This window comes from Sinocyclocheilus rhinocerous, unplaced genomic scaffold, assembly GCF_001515625.1.
Source record: "Sinocyclocheilus rhinocerous isolate Xijiao unplaced genomic scaffold, SAMN03320098_v1.1 scaffold1171, whole genome shotgun sequence".
Lineage (NCBI taxonomy): Eukaryota > Metazoa > Chordata > Actinopteri > Cypriniformes > Cyprinidae > Sinocyclocheilus > Sinocyclocheilus rhinocerous.
This window is the reverse complement of record NW_015654097.1, coordinates 181279-201014: the sequence shown is the minus strand read 5'-3', so window position 1 is coordinate 201014 and position 19736 is coordinate 181279. Positions and strand designations below refer to the sequence as shown.

Below are 19736 nucleotides of genomic sequence, written 5' to 3'. Positions count from 1 at the left end.
TTTTTTTTATGGATGGGCACTTTTTATTTAACTTGTTTTGGACTGAATCAATGCAACACCCGCTGAGTGCCATGAAACAGCTTGAAAGTCATATACACCTAGGATGACTTGAGGGTAAGTAATTTATGGGCTAATTTTCATTTTTGGGAGAACTAACCCTTTAAGCCCCTTTGCGAAAAGAAGTGCATTTTAGACTGCTTTTAAAAAGAGAAGGTACAGATATAATATACTTGAAAAGAATATAACTTAAAATGAATAGTTTAAATGCTTTTTTGACCCACTTAAGTAGGATTTAAGTACATCTTTATATGTAATTTCATGATGCACAACAAAAGATTAATATATAATGATTAAAAATGCACTTTAAAGTAAAACTTTCAATTTCCTAATATTACAAAGTGTTTTAAGAAACAGTCATGAAAGTGAACACTTAAGTGGTCTTTAATTTCATTAATATATATACAGGTGCATCTCAATAAATTAGAATGTCGTGGAAAAGTTCATTTATTTCAGTAATTCAACTCAAATTGTGAAACTCGTGTATTAAATAAATTCAATGCACACAGACTGAAGTAGTTTAAGTCTTTGGTTCTTTTAATTGTGATGATTTTGGCTCACATTTAACAAAAACCCACCAATTCACTATCTCAACAAATTAGAATACTCCATAAGACCAATAAAAAAAATTTTTTTAGTGAATTGTTGGCCTTCTGGAAAGTATGTCCATTTACTGTACATGGTGTATTGTGGGTAAGAGCATCTACCTTGCGTGATATCTCCCAGGGTTTCGTGACAGCACCCAGATCACACGCTGTCATCAACATCGACCTGAGAGATGTTCAGAAATGAATTAGAATCAGAAATGTAAAGGTATTTGGTGTGTGTTTGTGCAGGCCTGTTCATATGTAACTGACCTGCACATGTCTCTGTGTTCCTTCACGTTCCAGTTGTATTCTCCTTTATTCACCAGCTCAAAGAAGGAATTCCTGTTCCTGTGAATGAAAACTCCATGAGCACTGTGCAGTTCACAGAGCAGCCACATGGCGGCAGTACAGGGTCACATACACGCGCGTGTGAGTGTGCGTGCGTGTGTGTGTGTGCGTGTGTTTGTGCGTGTGTGTACACGCGCGTGTGAGTGTGCGTGCGTGTGTGTGTGTATGCGTGCGTGTGCGTGTGTGCACGGATAATCATTTATAAGAAATGAACTTTTGATTTCATGGTAACTTTAAGTTTACCTCGCTCTGCAGGATCATAACAGCATGGTTGAAATGATGGTGTTCTAGCGTGGCTGATGTCCCATAAAGAAGAGAGAGAGCTGATCCCGTCCTGAGAAAGACACGAATGTCATTCAGTTCATGTGCAAAGTGAAGACATCCAGCATTCAGCTTCATAAAACGCTGTAAGCTTTAAAAGACGTGAGTCTAGTATTGGACTAGCGGTTGAGTAGCAGAGTCTCACTTGGCCTGGAAAGCATTGTTGGTTCCTCTGTGGTCCAGATCATGGCAGATGCAGCCCACTATCAGAGCCAGAATCTCCATCTCAGTCAGAGTCTCCTGGAAGCCGGCCGTCTGCAAATGAACACACATAAACATAAATGTCACACTTCTGTGGTAAAGGTACAAAAACAGAGGCTGAGGAACACACACACCGCAGCTTTAACGCTGATAATAATATTAATAGTATCAATGTCCGGGAAACTGCAATGAAGTTTTTTGTTTTTTTTAAATAGTATGCTACACTACAAGCTACTAACAAAGTGACCAACAGCATTTAACAATTTAAGAGGACTATCTTTTTAATTGAACCAAATAATAATCAGATGGGTTTTTCAATATCAACTTTTACTGATAATGTGACGAGCAAATAAAAATAAAGTCTTTATTAATATTCATACCAGAATATGTGCTCTGGAATAGTTTGGGGTCGGTCAGATTTTGAAATAATCCTATGCTCATCAAGCCTGCATTAATTTGATTTAAAAATACAGTTAAAAAAACAGTAATGTTGTGAAATATTATTAAATTTTCAAGATCTATTTTGTATTTGTATATACAGTCAGGTCCATATATATTTGAACACAGGCACAATTTTTATTACTTAAGCTGCTGACCAAAACATATTAAAGTTACAGTTATATAATGAATATAGGCTTAAAGTGCACACTCTGAGCTTTAATTTGAGGGTATTCTCATCACAATTGGAGGAAAGGTTAGAGAACTACAGCTCTTTAATATGTACCTCCCCCCTTTTTCAAGGGACCATAAGTAATTGGACAGATGACTCAAAAGCTGTTTCATGGACAGATGTGGGCTATTCCTTCGTTATTTATACATCAATTAAACAGGTAAGAGGTCTGGAGGTGATTCTCAATGTGTTATTTCTCCAATTACATTTGAGCCCCTGAAAATGTGGGCTGTGTATAAAAATGGTTGTAATTCCTCCGCACTCATGAGAGCTCGCGTAGTAGAGCCGTGTAGAGCAGTCTGCAATAACATTTTGTCTCCTTTTTTGACGAAAATAAAAAGAGGTTTTTGGTAAAGTTTTTATCTTTTTGAATATATTTCGTCAACGAAATTGCATGTTGATATAGTCTTAATTATCGTTTATTGACCTTATTGTCGTCTCGTCTTAGTCATGGGAAAATGGGCATGGGCATAGTCTTCGTTAACGAAATTAACACTATTCCTAAGCATTTTATGATATAGTTTTTCGTGCAACCCCTTGAATTAAAGCTTAAAGTCTGCATTTCAATCTCATCTTCATTATTTTATTTCGAATCCATTGCAGTGGTGCATTTCGCCAGTCTTCAGTGTCACATGATCCTTCAGAAATCATTATAATATGCTGATTTGCTGCTTAAGAGACTATTTATTATTATCAATGCTGAAAACAGTTGTGCTGCTTCATATTTTTGCATAAGCAATGATTCATTTTTCAGGATTCCGAATGGAAAGTTTCAAAGAAGAGCATTTATTTGAAACAAAAATCTTTTATAACATTATAAATGTATATCATCCTTGCTGAATAAAAGTATTAATAAAAAAAAAATAAAAAAAAATAACTGACCCTAAACTTTTGAGCGGTAGTGGATGTGATTATTATATTTATTATCATTTAAAGTTTACAGTATACAATTCTAAACGTCAATGTCTAAAAGTTGTCATACAACTACTGGGTTTAGTTATGATTTATTAAAGTAATCAAACCCATTCCTAACACAAAAACACACACAGAGTAGGTCACTCACCGTCAGCATGGAAAACATGCACTGGCATACGTTGAATGCATGTCTCCAGTTATGATACAGAACCATGCGATAGTTCTTCCTCACGGTCAACAGCCACCGACAAAGTGTCTAGAAGGAGAAAGAAGAGATGTGGTGTTACAATACAACCAAAAAAAGCTACAGTAGTTCCTGTCTTCTAATCTGATTGGTCTAGAGTGCTTAAAAACCGAGCATAAAATGTTTTACTGGGACGTCTGGCTCTTTAGAATTATTACCGCTGTAATAACTGTCCAAATTGTACTACTCAATATGAACTTTTATCACATTTTACTTTTATAAATGAATACAGGCTTACGGTCAAATCACAGCCTTGCTGATATTCAATACAACAGCACTCTTGCTTATGTGATATTGCTAAGTTAAAGAAATGCAAACATGTGTGAACCTCATAGTCTATCTTGAATTTCTGCACCATTCCCAGCTCCATAAACATCCGCAGAGCTGCAGTGACCATGGCATCCACATCCAGAGAGAAGTCGTCAAACGATAGTTTATCAATGCCCAGTTCACACACCAGAGGGTGTATTGTGAGCATGGGGGTAGTTCGCTGGCCATCAGACAGGACATTGGAATGTGTTTGAAATCAGATGGGGAGATGAGAGTGTGATCTGTTTAGCATCTCCTTGATAGTGTGTGTGTGTGTGTGTGTGTGTGTACACAAAAAAGAGGGAGAGACGCAAGAGGCAGAAAGGACAGAGTGTGCTTTAAAACATATGCTTTGTGAATGGAACGAAACCAGCGTCAGGATTTTCAGTAATTCGTGTGTTAATGCTGAGTGAAGCTCAGAGTCGTGCTAATGAGGCACTACAAATAGATTCACACACACATTCCCAGATCTAATGAGGGACTGCTGGCAGGAGGAGCTGCGTGTTATGCTGTGACGTCATTAACAAATTCTAATTGTAGATATTTATTAATATAATTATTCGTACCCGGTACTCATAAAGAAGAACAAGAAGAGGAAACCAAAACAAACTGCAGTTTTCACCATCCAGCATGACACATTACACTGCAGTGGATGCTTTTACCCAGTTATTACAGGGACGATCCACATCAAACAATGTCGTAATCTAAAAATGAATTTACTCACCCTCATATATTCCAAACCCATAGTTTTTTTTTTTTCCCCCCCATCAAACACAAAATGAAATATTTAGCAGAATGTCCAAGCTGCTCTCTTTCATACAATGAAAATGTACTGTTATTCATACAGCCAAGTTTAAAAAAGGACAATAAAGAACCATAAAAGTATGAAACAGATGGTTAAAGGCCTCTTTGTTTTTATTTTATGGTTCCAAAGTGTATGATGATCAAATATATGTAATTATTGTTAATAAATATCGATAGCACATATTTATACAGAAATTTATATAAATGGAGAATGTCTTTTTTGATATAAGCAGCAGGATTTTAGAAATAGAGTGCAGATATAGAAACAATACACACACACAGTAATATTTAGTATCTATTATATTTATTTATATGGTATTTTAGTTATTTTTATATTTTCAGTTTTCTTTTTAATTTTAGTTTCATGTGCGATTGTCGTTTTTTATTAGCTTTTGTCTACTTACTTTTTATTTATTTTTATTTCAGTTTTAGTAACTTTAGTACTTCAACTTCTATGCTAAATGCCAGAGCAACATTTCTAATTTTCATTTTTAAAGATTACGTTTTTTTTTTTTTATTTCTATTATTTTATTTGAGCTTCAACTACCATTTTCAATAGTTTTAGTTAACAAAACTGGTCCAACAATATAGTCCATATGCTCAGCTTTTTTGATAGCTTTTTCTGATGAATAGATGATTAAACTCCTGATTTTTGAAACATTTTCTTTGTGTGGAAAAGAGTGGGGTGAAAACTCACGTGTGGGTTTGGTTTATCAGCCTCGAGGTCTGACCCCTGCTTAGAGTTGTGTCAGTGACAGATCGAGAGAGCCATGGGAGCTTATATATTTAGTGGCATATATACATATATATAGTGTGATATTCCTGGATTTGACTTTAAGCAATGGGTTCTTCATTCACTCTTGGAAACATGCTGGTACTTGTCAATGAAATGCTATAAGAGCTCCTGGCAAAATCCAGTTAACACGTTAAAAACAAGCATTTCACCAGAAAATGAACCCATGATAAATGAGGCTTTTCATTAACTCCACGGAGACTATATCAATAATGCACAAACACTGATGAGATATTGAATAGTTTTGTTCTGAATTATACATACTGCATAAACAATACAGTCTGATATACTGAGGTTAATATATCATGAATCTGGTTATTTCATTATTGATGCTGTACCAAACAGCACTGAAATGTCAGACAGTCTATTGGGTATGATTCAGTGACGCATTACTGTTTACCTTAAACTTATCCACCTCAGTCTTTGAGCAAGTGGCGTGATATGACAGCACCTATGGAAAACAAACACATAAAATCCATCACTAAAGCTTCATATTTTATGCATTTCTATATTTTATGTTTATAATATAGACATGACACTAGAATAACATCATAGAGATGATAGAGAGAGCCAACAAACTGGCCGAATTAGACCAAACCCCTGACACTACGAGAACTCAGCGCTGCAGCCCTCTGATTGGCTGATGGGAGTCATGTGAGCGCGGTGTGTTAGAGAATGATGGTGGTGTCCATTCATGACATACAGACTGATTCTGAAACCGATCTGCACTACAGGTCATGCAATATAAGATATATCGTAATATACTGACAATCTGGAATCCTTATAAATACTATCAGATTAATCACAGAAAACAATCCTGTTTTCCTCTAGTTAGAGAAGAGCTTCGAAAACTCAATTAATGCTCACACTCACTCCTATACTCGCTGTAATGTAGTTATGCAGCTAATATAATTAGGCAGCACCCTCACTTCCGCTGTTTCATTTTTGTTTTCTCTCTCATATTCTTTGCTCATTGATGTCAAAAATGTTACAATTTTTTCCCCTTTGCCTCCTTTTAGTTTGTCTTTAAAGTATGTTAATGAAAAAGGTTTTTAAAAAAAACAAAAACTTTCTGACCTTCTAAACTGAGCAGTGTTATTTTTTTCAAAGCTGACTTTAAAAAATGAACTGGAATGTCAGAATTTTCGAATATATCGTTTGTCTCCTTATGTTTTAAGCCTATAAAATCTGCTGTATCATATTTTATTCACATATTTTTAAGGCCTCTAAATAATCAACATGATCAAAACTTTGCTGAAAAACCTATTGTACACAATCTGCTACATGCCTTCTGTCTTCTGATTGATAGCTCAGACTTTTAGCAAGTGATGTAATAATTTCAATTTTTTTTATTTAATTACAATTTTTAGTAAACATAAGAATGACATATATATATATATAAACATTCAATAAAATGTTTTTAGTTCATATGTCAGGCTTTACAGGGTTAATAACATCTGCACTCAAGCTGCGTGAAAAAAAAAAGTTCTCATGCTGATCTGATCTGAGATGTTACAAAGAACATTTTCAAAGAACAATTTCCTGTTTGCTAGGTGACATGAAAAAGTGAATATTAAATATGTTGTATTCATTTTACATCACAACTATTATATCCTAAAATGTCCTGTTTATTTCCAGCTATAATTAAAACAAATCTTAGATGTTCAGTGTGGTCTCCACTGTGGACAAAAGTGTGCATTAAAAATAATAATATTAGAAATCTTAATTAATTTTAATAATTTATTAGTAAATGTTGAAATTAACATTAAATGTTTTGTTAATATTACTTAAAGGGCCTGTGCTAACAACGAATAGTTGTATTAATAATGTTAAAGATGAAATATTGTAAAAAAAAAAAAAAATTTTTTTAAAGTACAATATATATATATATATATATAATATTTATTTATTTTACAAATAAATATTGTAAAAAAATGTATTGAAGACTGGTAGTTAATGTTAGTTAATGCATCTACCAATGTTAACTAATATGTAATAGAACCTTACTGTAAAGGGTTTCCGTTTAACTTAACTCAGTCAGTCACGGCTTTGTGAGAAAAAACAACAACAACCCTACAGAGCAGCTGAGTGTTTTACTGTTAACACACCATCATCTGTGTTTCCAGACGATCGTTTGTTCAATTGAAGTGAGTCGATTGAACACTTTGAAGGTGAGGATTTATTCCTCTGTGTCCCACTGTTTCATTGTTAGATTAAAGGGGTCATATTCTGCTCTTTTATAGCATTTTAAGTCCGCTTATAATGTCAGCAAGGGTTTCTTGCACCAACAGTAATAATTTGGTTTGAATTGATCATTTTCCACCCACTGACTGAATTAAACAGGCTGTTTTTTTGGTGTGACAGCTTAGTTTCAATAAATCTGAAGATTTGTGTAGCGAACATTATTGTTTGTCTACTTAGTATATTAAACTTTTATTTCAAAACCACAAGGAATATTCAGTTTTGGTGATTTAATAGATGTAATAGAGAGATGACTGCTGGGTGAGATGGTTGAGCGTCAAACCTACTCTTGAGTCAGGAGTGAATACAGCTCAAACAGGAACTAGGTCAGTATATTCCACCAATCACATGCTCCCATCTTTACTTGTGTTGAATTATCCTACCAGTCATAAGTTTCTAATCTAACAACCCACCAATTATCAAATCTCCAACTAATTTACCACCACTTTGGAAACATCATAGCAATCACGGTCTGGAAGTGTGTGTGTGTGTGTGTGTGTGTGTTCGGAGAGACATACATCCAAAGCGACAGACTGTTTGGCCCAGGACTTCTTCACTTGGTCATACATAATGGTGTTATTGATTCCCAGTCCACAGAATATCACAAATGCCTAAAGAGAGAGAAAGAGACCATGGAGTCACACATACAGTAAGCCCTCAACAACCAATTTAAACTTCTGAAAGGGGTTTTTAAATCTTCGTTTCAGGGGTTTGAGAGTGTTTTGCAAGAATTTTGTTCTTAAACACACCTAAAACATTAATCATAAAAAAATGACAAAAACACACAACAAAACTACCAAAAATGTAACTAAGGCTACGTTCACACTGCGAGCCTTAGTGCTCAATTCCGATTTTTTTCTCAGATCCGATTTTTTTGTGTAGCTGTTCACATTGTTGTTTTAAATGTGGCCAATATCAGTTTTACAGTGTGAACAGATCATGGTTCTGAACTGACCCGCATGCGCAAAAGATCAATACGAACAGGGATTCCAGGTTTACGCAACAAAATCCGCCCAATTGCTTCTCAAAACTAGTCCAAAACTAAATCAACCATGTTCAGGGGGATAAATATCGCGTTAGTGGGGTCGCATCGACCCACGAAGTTGAAAAACATCCCGCGGCAACAGTGGAAAAAGTAGCCAAATTCCGCGGGGAAACTGTGCAACACTTGCGCAGCGCGAGGTCATACGGAAGTAAACACGGAGGACATAAAGTAAGCGATTATGCATTTATTTATAGTGTGATCTGCTGCTGAATCCGGCGAAATTATGTGCAGGCAATATGAAAAATAAAGACAAGGATGTGGCAAAAGACAGCAGAGTTTTGAAGCTTTTATGATACGAGCCCTCATGTTTTGTTTGTATATAGAGCTGTCACTGTAATTCTTATGAGTTCTGACCACAGACTGTAGGTTCTGACACATCACACTTCCACTGATTACCTTTCGCTACTGTCTTGATAACTTTGGGTATGTAAAATCATTGAAGTGTCTCCCGTCAGCGCGGAATTATGACGAATGTCGATCTAGAGTGACGTAAAAGCCACATGAAATCCGACATGACTGTTCACACTGCGGTCGCATTGCAAAACATCTGACCTGTATCGGATTTAGTACCACATATGGAAGTGGCACAAATCAGAATTGAAAAGATCAGATTGCATGCGGTTTGTGCTGTTCACACTGTCATGACAAAAACAGAACCGAGTCACGCGTGAGCAAAAAAATCGGATTTGGGTCACATTTGCCTGCAGTGTGAACGTAGCCTAAGGGTGTGTTCACACTTGTCATGTTTGGTTCGATTAAAACGAACTCATGGTGCGATTGCTCTTAATGCGGTTCATTTGAGTAAGTGTGAACGCTGCCATCCGAACCCTGGTGCGCACCAAACAAGAGGACCGAGACCACTAAAAAGATGGGTCTCGGCCCGCTTCCAAACGAACTCTGGTGCGGTTCGAGTTCATACACCACATACATTCATACATTTCATACACCAATCAGTCTGTGCAGAGCTGAACACACCTATTGTTTGGGGTATTCGGTAAGTTTGGTCAATATACGTCATTCAACCCGACCAATCAGGTTGTGAACATAAGACTATGCCTTTAGGTTTGGTATCTTTAGGTTTGCTGTCAAAAATGCCAGTGTGAATGCTAAGTGGATCAGAACCAAATATATTGTTTTCTTTTTTGGTCCGGACCAAACGAACCAAGAGAGCCGAACTACAAGAGTGAACTAAAAGTTCAAATTTTCCTAAAAGGAAAATAAAAATGAAAAAAATTTAACTATTAATAAAAATGATAATTGTATTTCATCGATACTAAAATAACACTGGTTTGAATGGTCCAGAGAAACTGAACCCTTATTATAATTGATTTAATAGTAGTGGTCCATTTTCAAGGAGTCCACTTTCCAGGCCATTAACTTTATGAATGCAAAGAGAACCGGGTTCTTTTCCCCTCAGTTCAGGTTTTGGTCCACTTAAAGTGTTCTGAGTTTTGTTTCAAAAAAGACTCAAGACATTAATATGGAGTTGGTCCCCCTTTGCAGCAATAACAGCTTCCACTCTTCTTGGAAGGCTTTCCACGAGGTTTTGGATTGTTTCTGTGGGAATTTTTGCCCATTCATTCAGTAGAGCATCTGTGAGGACAGGCACTGATGTTGGATCAGAAGACCTGGCTCACAATCTCCATGTAGTTCATCTCAAAGGTGTTTGATGGGGTTGAGGTCAGGGCTCTGTGCGGGACAGTCAAGTTCTTCCACACCAATCTCATCCAACCATGACTTTATGCACATTGTTTTGTGCACTCAGTCATGCTGGAATAGAAAAGGGTCTTCCCTAAACTGTTCCCACAAAGTTGGAAGCATAGCATGGGATAGTTCACCCAAAAATGAAAATGCTGTCATTAATTACTCACCCTCATTTCATTCCAAACCCATAAGCCCTCCGTTCATCTTCGGAATACAAATTAAGATATTTTTGATGGAATTTGAGAGCTCTCTGACCCTCCATAGACAGCAATGTAATTAACACGATCAACGCCACCGCGTTCGCGAGATAGTGACACCAGCCAACACTTTAACTTCAGTAAGGAAGTCTCTTGTTCAGGCAGCAGCATTCAAGCATTGTCTTATTCGACAGTAAGTGCCCTGCGAAGTGGACTTCACATGAAATTCCGCCATGATTCCAGTTCCAAGGGAACGAACACATTACATTCAAAGTGCATTAAAGTGCGCGAGACGTGAATTTATATTGTATTTATTTACAGAGGTATATTATGTCACACTTCACACTTCTCTAGTAAGTTTCGTCTGTGTGTGAAGACAGTAGCGCAAATCCGTGAATGAATGTTCCGAAGTGAAATAAACTTCAACGGAATAAAGTTGAATGGAATTGAATTGAATTAAAGTTGAATAAACTTCAACTTTACTGTTCAGTGCACTGATGTCAGACTCATTTTGGATAATAAAGTTTATTGTTAAACTGTTAAATGCCCTGCCTCCATTACGTATCTCTGTCACGTCATTATAAGTGTTTGATCACCACATTTGAGTGATCATTGCAAAAAATGTGTTTATGTATATATATTCTGTTTATGTATATAGTGTATTCTATATATAGTACCAGTCAAAAATTTGGACACATGAATGGGAAAGTGTCCAAACTTTTGACTGGTACTGTACTATAATATACACAAAGAATATCGGCCAATATATCGATATCGGCCCTTTTCTACTCCCTAATATGGGTATCGGTCCCCAAAAAACCCATATTGGTCAGGCTCTAGAGAATACAGTAGGCCATAATTCTCTCAAATCACTCTGAGCCACTTGCAATGAACTAATTGTGAATATAGCATGTGTGGGTTTATGCATACATATGGACCCCTTTAAAGTGAATCTTTTAAAGGGGTCATATGATGCGATTTCAATTTTTCCTTTAAAGCCATAAAGGAAAAATATTTTATTTATGTATTGTATATAATGCTTTCGTATTCTCTGTCAATGTGAGCCAAATGTCGCTTTTTGTCTTTTTTTTTTTTGCAGTTGAAACTTATTCTGTGGGGATGGGATTGAGATAAAACTTTAGGATAAATCTTACTATAATAAGTATTATATACATTTTTTAGATTACATTTTTAGTAACAATTTAGTTTAGGGACCAGTTCTCACTATTAACTAGTTGCTTATTATCATGCATATTGGCTGTTTATTAGTACTTATTATGCACATATTAATGCCTTATTCAGCATGACCATATTTTAGATCCATTAATCCACCCCATACATAAACTTAACAACTACCTTACTAACTATTAATAAGCAGCCAAAATTGGGAGTTTATTCAGGCAAGAGTCATAGTTTAATAGCCCTCAAACTAAATTGTGACCATATTTTTTTTTGTATTTTATTTATTATCAGCTATATAAAGCAATTAAGAAAAAATACTTTATTTATTCATTTTACATGTTTATAATGTTTTATATAATGTAAAGGATGAAATGTTACAAAGCAGCAGGTTGATACCGCTTCTCATTCTCATTCTCATTTATTAGTTTATTATACATTATTTCATGTACACTTTGGTTGTGTAGTGCACATGTTTATAGTAGGCATCTGGGCATCTCACCCATACAAAACATTTGTAGTATATACTGCATACTACAAAAATAGTAGTATGCTGAATACAATTCCAAACATATCCAAGGACTTAAAAAAGCTACAGTATTTATATGGATATAAAATCTTTCGTTTATGGACAGTGAGGTTTCTGCATTAAATCCTTTCTCTCCTCATAGTGCTGAAATGTTTCCACACTGGCTTTATACATGATTTGAAAGAAAAGAAAACTGGTTCTGAAACTATGGCAGTGATGAAGAAAGAGAGCGAGAAGGGGAGAGAGAAATCTTTTGAATGAAGACATCCTTGACTTTTGCTTCTACTGGCTGTTTGTGCTTATAATGACTTTCGGTCCCTGACAGAGTCCTCCCACACACACACACACACACACACACACACATCCACCCACACACAGTGCACTTGTGCAGAAGCACACACACACATGCTGATGTGACACACAGATATACATTTAAACAGACATTATCCTATATAAACATGTTTGTCTTCCATTCTCTCACACACATCACTGAACTCTAGCACACAACATAATACAACACAGCCGATCAGGGAACATCAGTACATACTATATGTAGTGAAACAACAGCGCTTAACTGGATAACTTACCTATGATTTGGTGGTTACTGTTCCAGATAGGGACACATAGGACAGATCTAATATGGAAGCCAGAGAACTGATCTGCCTGAAGACATTACAAACAAACTCTTGTCACCACATCAAAAACAAAACGATCTGACTATAAGCATGTGAGGAGAAGTGAGCAAAAATATGAGCTCATCTGAAGACACGGTGTTATATAATCTTGTGCTGCCGGCATTTTGAAGATGCACAAGAGCCGACAGAGGTCCAAGGTTTTAAGCAGAGCAGAAGTCTCTCTCATCTTTAATCATGCTCTTTAAAGGAAGATTCTGGGTTAAATACAACTCTTTCTGTAATATGCTGTCCATTACCACAGAATACAATTTTGACTAGTTCCTCAATTATAAAGTTAAAATGTATATTACTGCAACAATATATAGTGTGAAACTGAGACTAGCCCTTTTATCATGTTCAAGACTGTTATGATTAGAGATCGACCGATATATCGATTTACCGATATTTTCCCCGATATTTAAGGATTTTACAATAATCGGATATCGGTTTTGTAATATCGGATTCACCGATAAACGCCGCCATCTTGTGGATGTTTTGAGAATTGCGCGCAGGATCACCATTGCAGCGCATCTGAGGGGAAACAAGACAACAACAACGGCGTGCACGGGTACTTGATTTACTGTAGTTAGTAAACTTTATTTAACATAACAGCCATTAATGCACAAATTAGATGTATTACATAAATGCCTGATATGCAGTTTATGCAGCTTGGCTCGAAGAAATAGAGACGAACTCACGGAGTCACGTAAAATAATCCGCCAAGTCCTGTCGCAAAAAAGACGTAACTTTGCGTGAATTAAATAATATGCAGCCTTCCAGAGAATATTATTCAGTGAATTAACATTATCCAGTGAATTATTCTTCCCTCTTTAGCCTATTAAACAGTTTATAAACCTACTAAAACTGTAGTTTAAAATGAAGTTGATATGACTCCTTTCCTTTATTTTCTCCATTTGAAAACATTAGACCTTCTACATTTATTTTGCTTATTGTTAATATTAGTGTTGCTGCTGATGCTTTAAATAAAATGTTTTTTTATTGTTGTAGTATGAAGATTAATTTTAACATGAAAGACTGCTAATTTTCAACACTTTTTTTAAGATGACTGAAAGGAGGAAAAACCAAAGTGAAGTATGGACTTACTTCACTCAGTCATTTATTTACTTTATAACAGTAAATAAATACCGGTTCTGCATATCGGTTATCGGGCACATAAACATGCAAATAATTGGTATCGGTATCGGTTATAAAATATCAATATCGGTCGATCACTAGTTATGATGTTAATTCGAGTGTATTCAAGTGTAAACCTTTAAAGGTGCAGTAAGTGAAAATCAGCACCCAAACAATACATTTTATGAATATTTGCTAGCCGTCTGGTTTTAATTATTTATTTATTTTGTGCTCTTTCCTGCATGGCGTTAGCAAGATCATGGGTTAGATTACCAACAAAATTCACATACATGAGCTTATAAAAATGTTTCCCTTTATATGTACTGAACTAATTGATCGATTCCAATTGTATTCATTTATTTATTGCTGTTTAGGGATCTTACTTCAGCGTCGAAGCGTGGGTCTTGGTAGGCATCGCTGATATTCACAGGAAGCCCAGTGGAGGCGACCAGCTCTGCAATGCTGTTATTAATCAGCCAGTCAGAATAGGACGATTTTTCCATGCTGTCCTTGAAACTGTGAATAAGACGAAGAGGAATGACATGTGCTGCTATGTACAAACCCAAGACAACCATTACTATTACTATTGCTCATACTTTGGCTTAGAGATGACATCTAAACTCTACACCCACAGTATTAAACTTGTGTGCAACTCGTCTTGCACCATTTGTGCTTTGGACATGAAACTAACTAATATCTCTAACTGTGTGATTTATTGAGAAAGCATAGCGCTCCCTTGTGAAAATAAGTACACTTCAGCATACTTTTAAAATGAGTATGTACTGTACAAAAATATACTTTGTAAACTGAAGGTAATGGCTTTGGACACTTAACTGCATATTAACTACACTTGAACGAAAGTGTTTCTTAGTTTATATTTATATTAAATGCATTTATCTAAACTTTAGAGTGTTTTTTTTCTTAGGACTTAATTAGGAGTTAAGTACATCTTCCTATGTAATTTCATATTTATTTCTATTGTCTTTGAAATATGGTTAAATTTTTTTCACAAGGGGTTCAGCTCCATTTAACACATTTTACCATGCTTTATATCCATTCAATTAACCAGACTTCTCCTAAAAATCTGTGAAAATGTCTGCAGATGTCATTTGGGCTTCAATGTTATCATGTAAACACCTGCTGCTAGTACTCAAGTTAGTGTTCTCTTCAATTACGCGACAGTTCGGACCCAAAATTACAATGTATAAAGAGACCTGCGGGGATAAGCAGGTGGAATTAAATGCAAGCTCGGACCAAGCGATCGAACAAAGTGTGAAAAGAGCCTCAGACGCTTCAGCCCGAGGAAGAGCTGACGGATGCTGAGGTCCACATGCTGAGCGGAGCGTCATTCCCTCTCCAGTAATTTACAGCTAACAAACTTTCCTCTGCATTTGAATAAGGCTCTATGGAGCCTGCAAAAGCAATGAGAAGTTAACGCTCCAACTCTCATAAACGCCCACGTGCAGCCGGAGAGACAGTCCTGTTGTAGACTCTCTCTCTTTTAATCTCTCTCACGTGGTACATTTCAGGCTCTTGAGCTCTGGGCTGAGAGAGTCTGATCAAACATCTTCTCTCATACTCTCGATCACACCCCAAAGATCACACATGATTAACGGCGCTGCGAGCTGCTGTCTGAGGAAATGTCGGAGTCAGAGGGATGAATGGGAGCGTGTGAATGTGTTGTGCGGGGTGCAGCTGAGCACGCGAGATGTGTGTTGTTGTGTGTGCGTCTGGGTGAGCAGCAGAGACGCGTCTCTCTCTCCCGTTTGGCCCCGAGCTGTTTCAGAGCGCAGCAGAGGACAAATCATCCTTACATAATGGCTCCGGCTGTACCTTTAGAGAAGCCAACACAGAGGATGAAATCACTAAATAACACACATAACTTTGAGAAAATCCCCTGTGTATGACAGTAATATATTACTGAAGCTGTATAATGTCAAAGCTTTGAAGCAGTGTGACATATGTTGTGCATTTTTTCAGTCTGCTTGTGTTTCTAAACAATAGTTTACAAGTTTATGTGTTTGTATAAACCTTTAGTGATAAATGAGTGATGTGTTCTATAGAAATCTAGATTTTTTTTGAAGTAAGCACACCTGTGAAAAGTAGACGTTACAGCATACGTTTAAAAAGAGTACTTAGTAAGAAAATAAAATACTATAAAAGAAAATACTTAAGTGTGAACTGAATGTAAAGTTTTCGGACACTTAATTGTATGTTAAGTGTAATGAAATTAAAACCTATAGAACAAGAATGTGACCAAAAGGAAAACTTCATACCGACGTACATTAGTCACACAGCCTGTTAGGAGCTATACTATACTATACTAGCTATTATATATATATAAGTGTGCGAATTAACCTGCGCTAGTCTCTAGCAAACTGTTCGCGCAACCTCTGCGCATACGAGACGCTTCAGATCAATGCTGTGCCATGCTTTTACTACTGATGGATGCTTTGAAGCAAATTAGTTTGGAACCAATGGTTTTTATGCATACATTAGTTTTCTGACCCTGCATAGACAGCAAGGGAACTACCACGTTTAAGGCCCAGAAATGTAGTAAGGACATCATTAAAATAGTCCATGTGACACCAGTGGTTAATTTTATGAAGCTACAAGAATACATTTTGTGCACAAAGAAAACAAAAATATCGACTTTATTCAACAATTCTTCTCTACCGTGTCACCATCTGCCGCCATTCATGAGAGTGCACGACTATTTTATCGTTGCTATCTGTGGAGGGTCAGAGAGCTCTCAAATTTCATCAAAAATATCTTAATTTGTGTTCCGAAGATGAACGAAGTTACTTCGTACTCTTACGGGTTTGGATGGAACAACATGAGAGTGAGTATCCCTTTAAACTTGGGGTGAACTATCGCTTTAAAGCATGATAAATATTATTTAAAACAATCACTTAAAATGCACAAAGTAATTTGTAAAGTGATTTGACATTATTACAGTGCACTTTTTTTTTAAGTGTGTTAAACAGTCATGAAAGTGCATTCTCTTTAAGCACACATAAGTGGCATTTTAAGTTCATTAATATTATATTATCATCAGCAAGTAAAGTTTTTTTTAATACTTTTGAGATTTGAAATTCACTACAAGTGCACATTCAATACAATTAAGTGCACTTATTTTACACAGGGGTGTGAATGCTTGCCTGTGAAAGCTGGTTTTGGGTCAGGTGAAGCACCGCAGTGTACATACGTGTGCTCCAGAGACAGGACAGCGCAGAGCAAATCATATATGCATATATCATATCTGACCCATTTGAATTTTACGCAGAATAGTCGACTTTATAGAGCTATGAAGGAGGTCAAATATCTCAAATGGTTAGACAGCCATGGCATTTTAAACAGCACTAATGAAGAAAAGAGAAGACAACACACTGTGCCATCATGCATACAACACCAAGGATGTGTTCCAGAAAGCAGGTCATGCAACACAGATAAGCAAGCTGATAACCTCAACCTCATCTCGAAGCTGTAGATAAAAATCTGTAAACATCATATCTGTACATAATTCCATAGTTCTATATAAAATGTTCTCCAGTTATTTTGACACGAAAAAAAGCCTTGAACTTAACACTGGCAAGTGAAATCTAACAATTTATCAGCCAATGGCTAACAGACATTATTACGTCACCTAGCGCAAAATGTATTGGCATATGCATGTGATTTACACGCAGTAGAGAGCTGATTTTGAAAATAATTTGTGGTTTTAATATCTCAGAGCACTTTAGCGAGTTGTAAAGTGACTGCATGTGATGCTTTGTTGCTCAGATGGTGAGGGTGGGCTGAGCGATGCATGCGTTCAGATGGTGATGGTGTGTGATCTCCCCAGACAGACCTCCGCTGGAACATTAGACAGGTGCAGAGAATGAGATGATATGTGTGACTGAACACACATTGTAGTGTGAAAGCTCCCATATGGCAACTGAGATCTCCAAACCTGTGCGCTTCGTCGTCATTGGCTACACAAAACGAACAACAGACCTATCTTGCACAAAGGAACATGTTTGCTCTTATTCCTGGGCTCCTCAATGGCTGTGTGCTTGCAGATCTGCAGCTGTGTGTGAGTGTCTGCAGTAATGTACTGTTGTGGTGTGTGTTGTTGTAAGGGCTGAGCTCAGGGTTTTGAGACTCCACTAGTGCTGAGTACTGGACATACTGGAGCGCTGAGTGTGGGCTGCAGATAACAGATATCACACAATAACCCCGACCTACTGCACACCCTACAGCACTGCCACTAAATACACCACACACGCACAAACTACAACATCATAACCCTGAGCTACTGCACACGTGACCCTACAGCACTGACCTTTAACAAAGTCCCTTTAAGACAAGCAAGGCTCGAAATTGCGACCATTTTTTAAAATTTTTGCAAATTTAATCTGTGCGACCTCAACATATATTTGGGAGCATTTGTGCGAGTGCATATAATTGTTGTCATGCAACCTGTTTTCATATCTCTAAAAACGATCAGAGTATGTGCCTTCTGTGTGCTGATACGGTGACCGGTCTGTCATTCTATCAAACGTTACATAACCAATTAAACTTCAGCTTTACATTGTTAACTTTAATGCAGATTTTAGATTGGTTAATATTAGCTGTCAATCACCCAGTCACTGCTTTCCGCTGTCAGGTGACGGAGCTAACTACCGCGGGGAATGTAAAGGGCTGAAGAAGAGAGAAAATGAAAATAACACTGACAGATTACTTTTGTAAACCGCCTAAAGTTACAAATAATGGTGCTGGTGATAGCGATCATGTGGTGAATGTTGATCCACCAGCCGAAAAGAAGGCGTACAGTTTTCGGAGAGAATGGTTGAAAGACTTTGAGTTGCTTCGCTATGAAAATGCACTGTGCTCTATGCACTGCATTCACTGTAAAGCCTGTGGGACGGAGTTTGCAGGTAACAGCGTTCGCCACTGAATCTACACATTTCGTAATTGTTGCTTTACGATGTGTGGTTTGACAGTATCGAGTATATTGCAAAATCCAAAGAAAACGTGCACGCATGCATGACGTGATGAAGTCTAGTAGGTTAGACTAGTGCGCGTGCGCATTTAGAGTGCGTTCTTTCGCTGCATGATTCATTCTATTAAAATGCATCACAAAATTCAAGATATGGGGTCTTTATATCATTTCATATAGTTAATCAATACCACAAGAAGAGTGCCGTTTCTTCCTCCAAAAATCAGCATGATTACAAATGTGATATTGATTATTATTTTTATTATTATATTATTGAACAGATATTGATAACTGTTCAATAAACAAGAAGTTAATATTAAGAGACTTACGTTTTAGACACCATATTGCCTGTTTTTGCTCTATTTCGCCAACAAAAATAATTCCAAACTAAGCCACAGCACTGTTTTGCGTCTCTGAGCAACATGACAGCGTTTCGTTCCTGAATGAATCATTCGTTAAATGATTCGGTTCAATCGCAATGACTCACTTATTAACAGTGACTTGCTGACACCTACTGGCGGTTTTAATTTCACATTTAAAGTTTCAAATATTTCAATTATCAGTGTTCAACTTTTTATGTTAACAATATTAAAACATTTATGCATGTGTAACTGCAGGTTAAATGCATTCATGTCCTGCATTAATCAATGTGTAAATGCATCTAAATGCCACTTCAGATGAAGCTTCTGTGTTTCCTCTGCATTGCAAAGATGAATTTTGTTGATACTGATTTCATTTGCTTGGTAACAGCCCAAATGTCTTATTCTTATTCACTGATTAAATGTAAGAATTTGACTCAAAAG

General features: G+C 36.7%; 1 protein-coding gene across 1 annotated transcript in view; it reads right to left on the bottom strand.

Annotated features, from left to right (window-relative positions):
• Positions 1-1214: 1214 nt before the first annotated feature.
• The window catches only part of LOC107716907 (dual 3',5'-cyclic-AMP and -GMP phosphodiesterase 11A-like), a 55973-nt gene continuing 37451 nt past the window's right edge, over positions 1215-19736 (bottom strand). The window contains exons 6-11 of the mRNA XM_016523525.1: positions 14336-14468; positions 5650-5700; positions 3672-3833; positions 3248-3355; positions 1459-1568; positions 1215-1326 (exon numbers count right to left, since the gene is read on the bottom strand). Of these exons, the coding sequence (XP_016379011.1) occupies positions 1215-1326; positions 1459-1568; positions 3248-3355; positions 3672-3833; positions 5650-5700; positions 14336-14468 (676 nt within the window). The remainder of the gene's footprint in view (positions 1327-1458; positions 1569-3247; positions 3356-3671; positions 3834-5649; positions 5701-14335; positions 14469-19736) is intronic.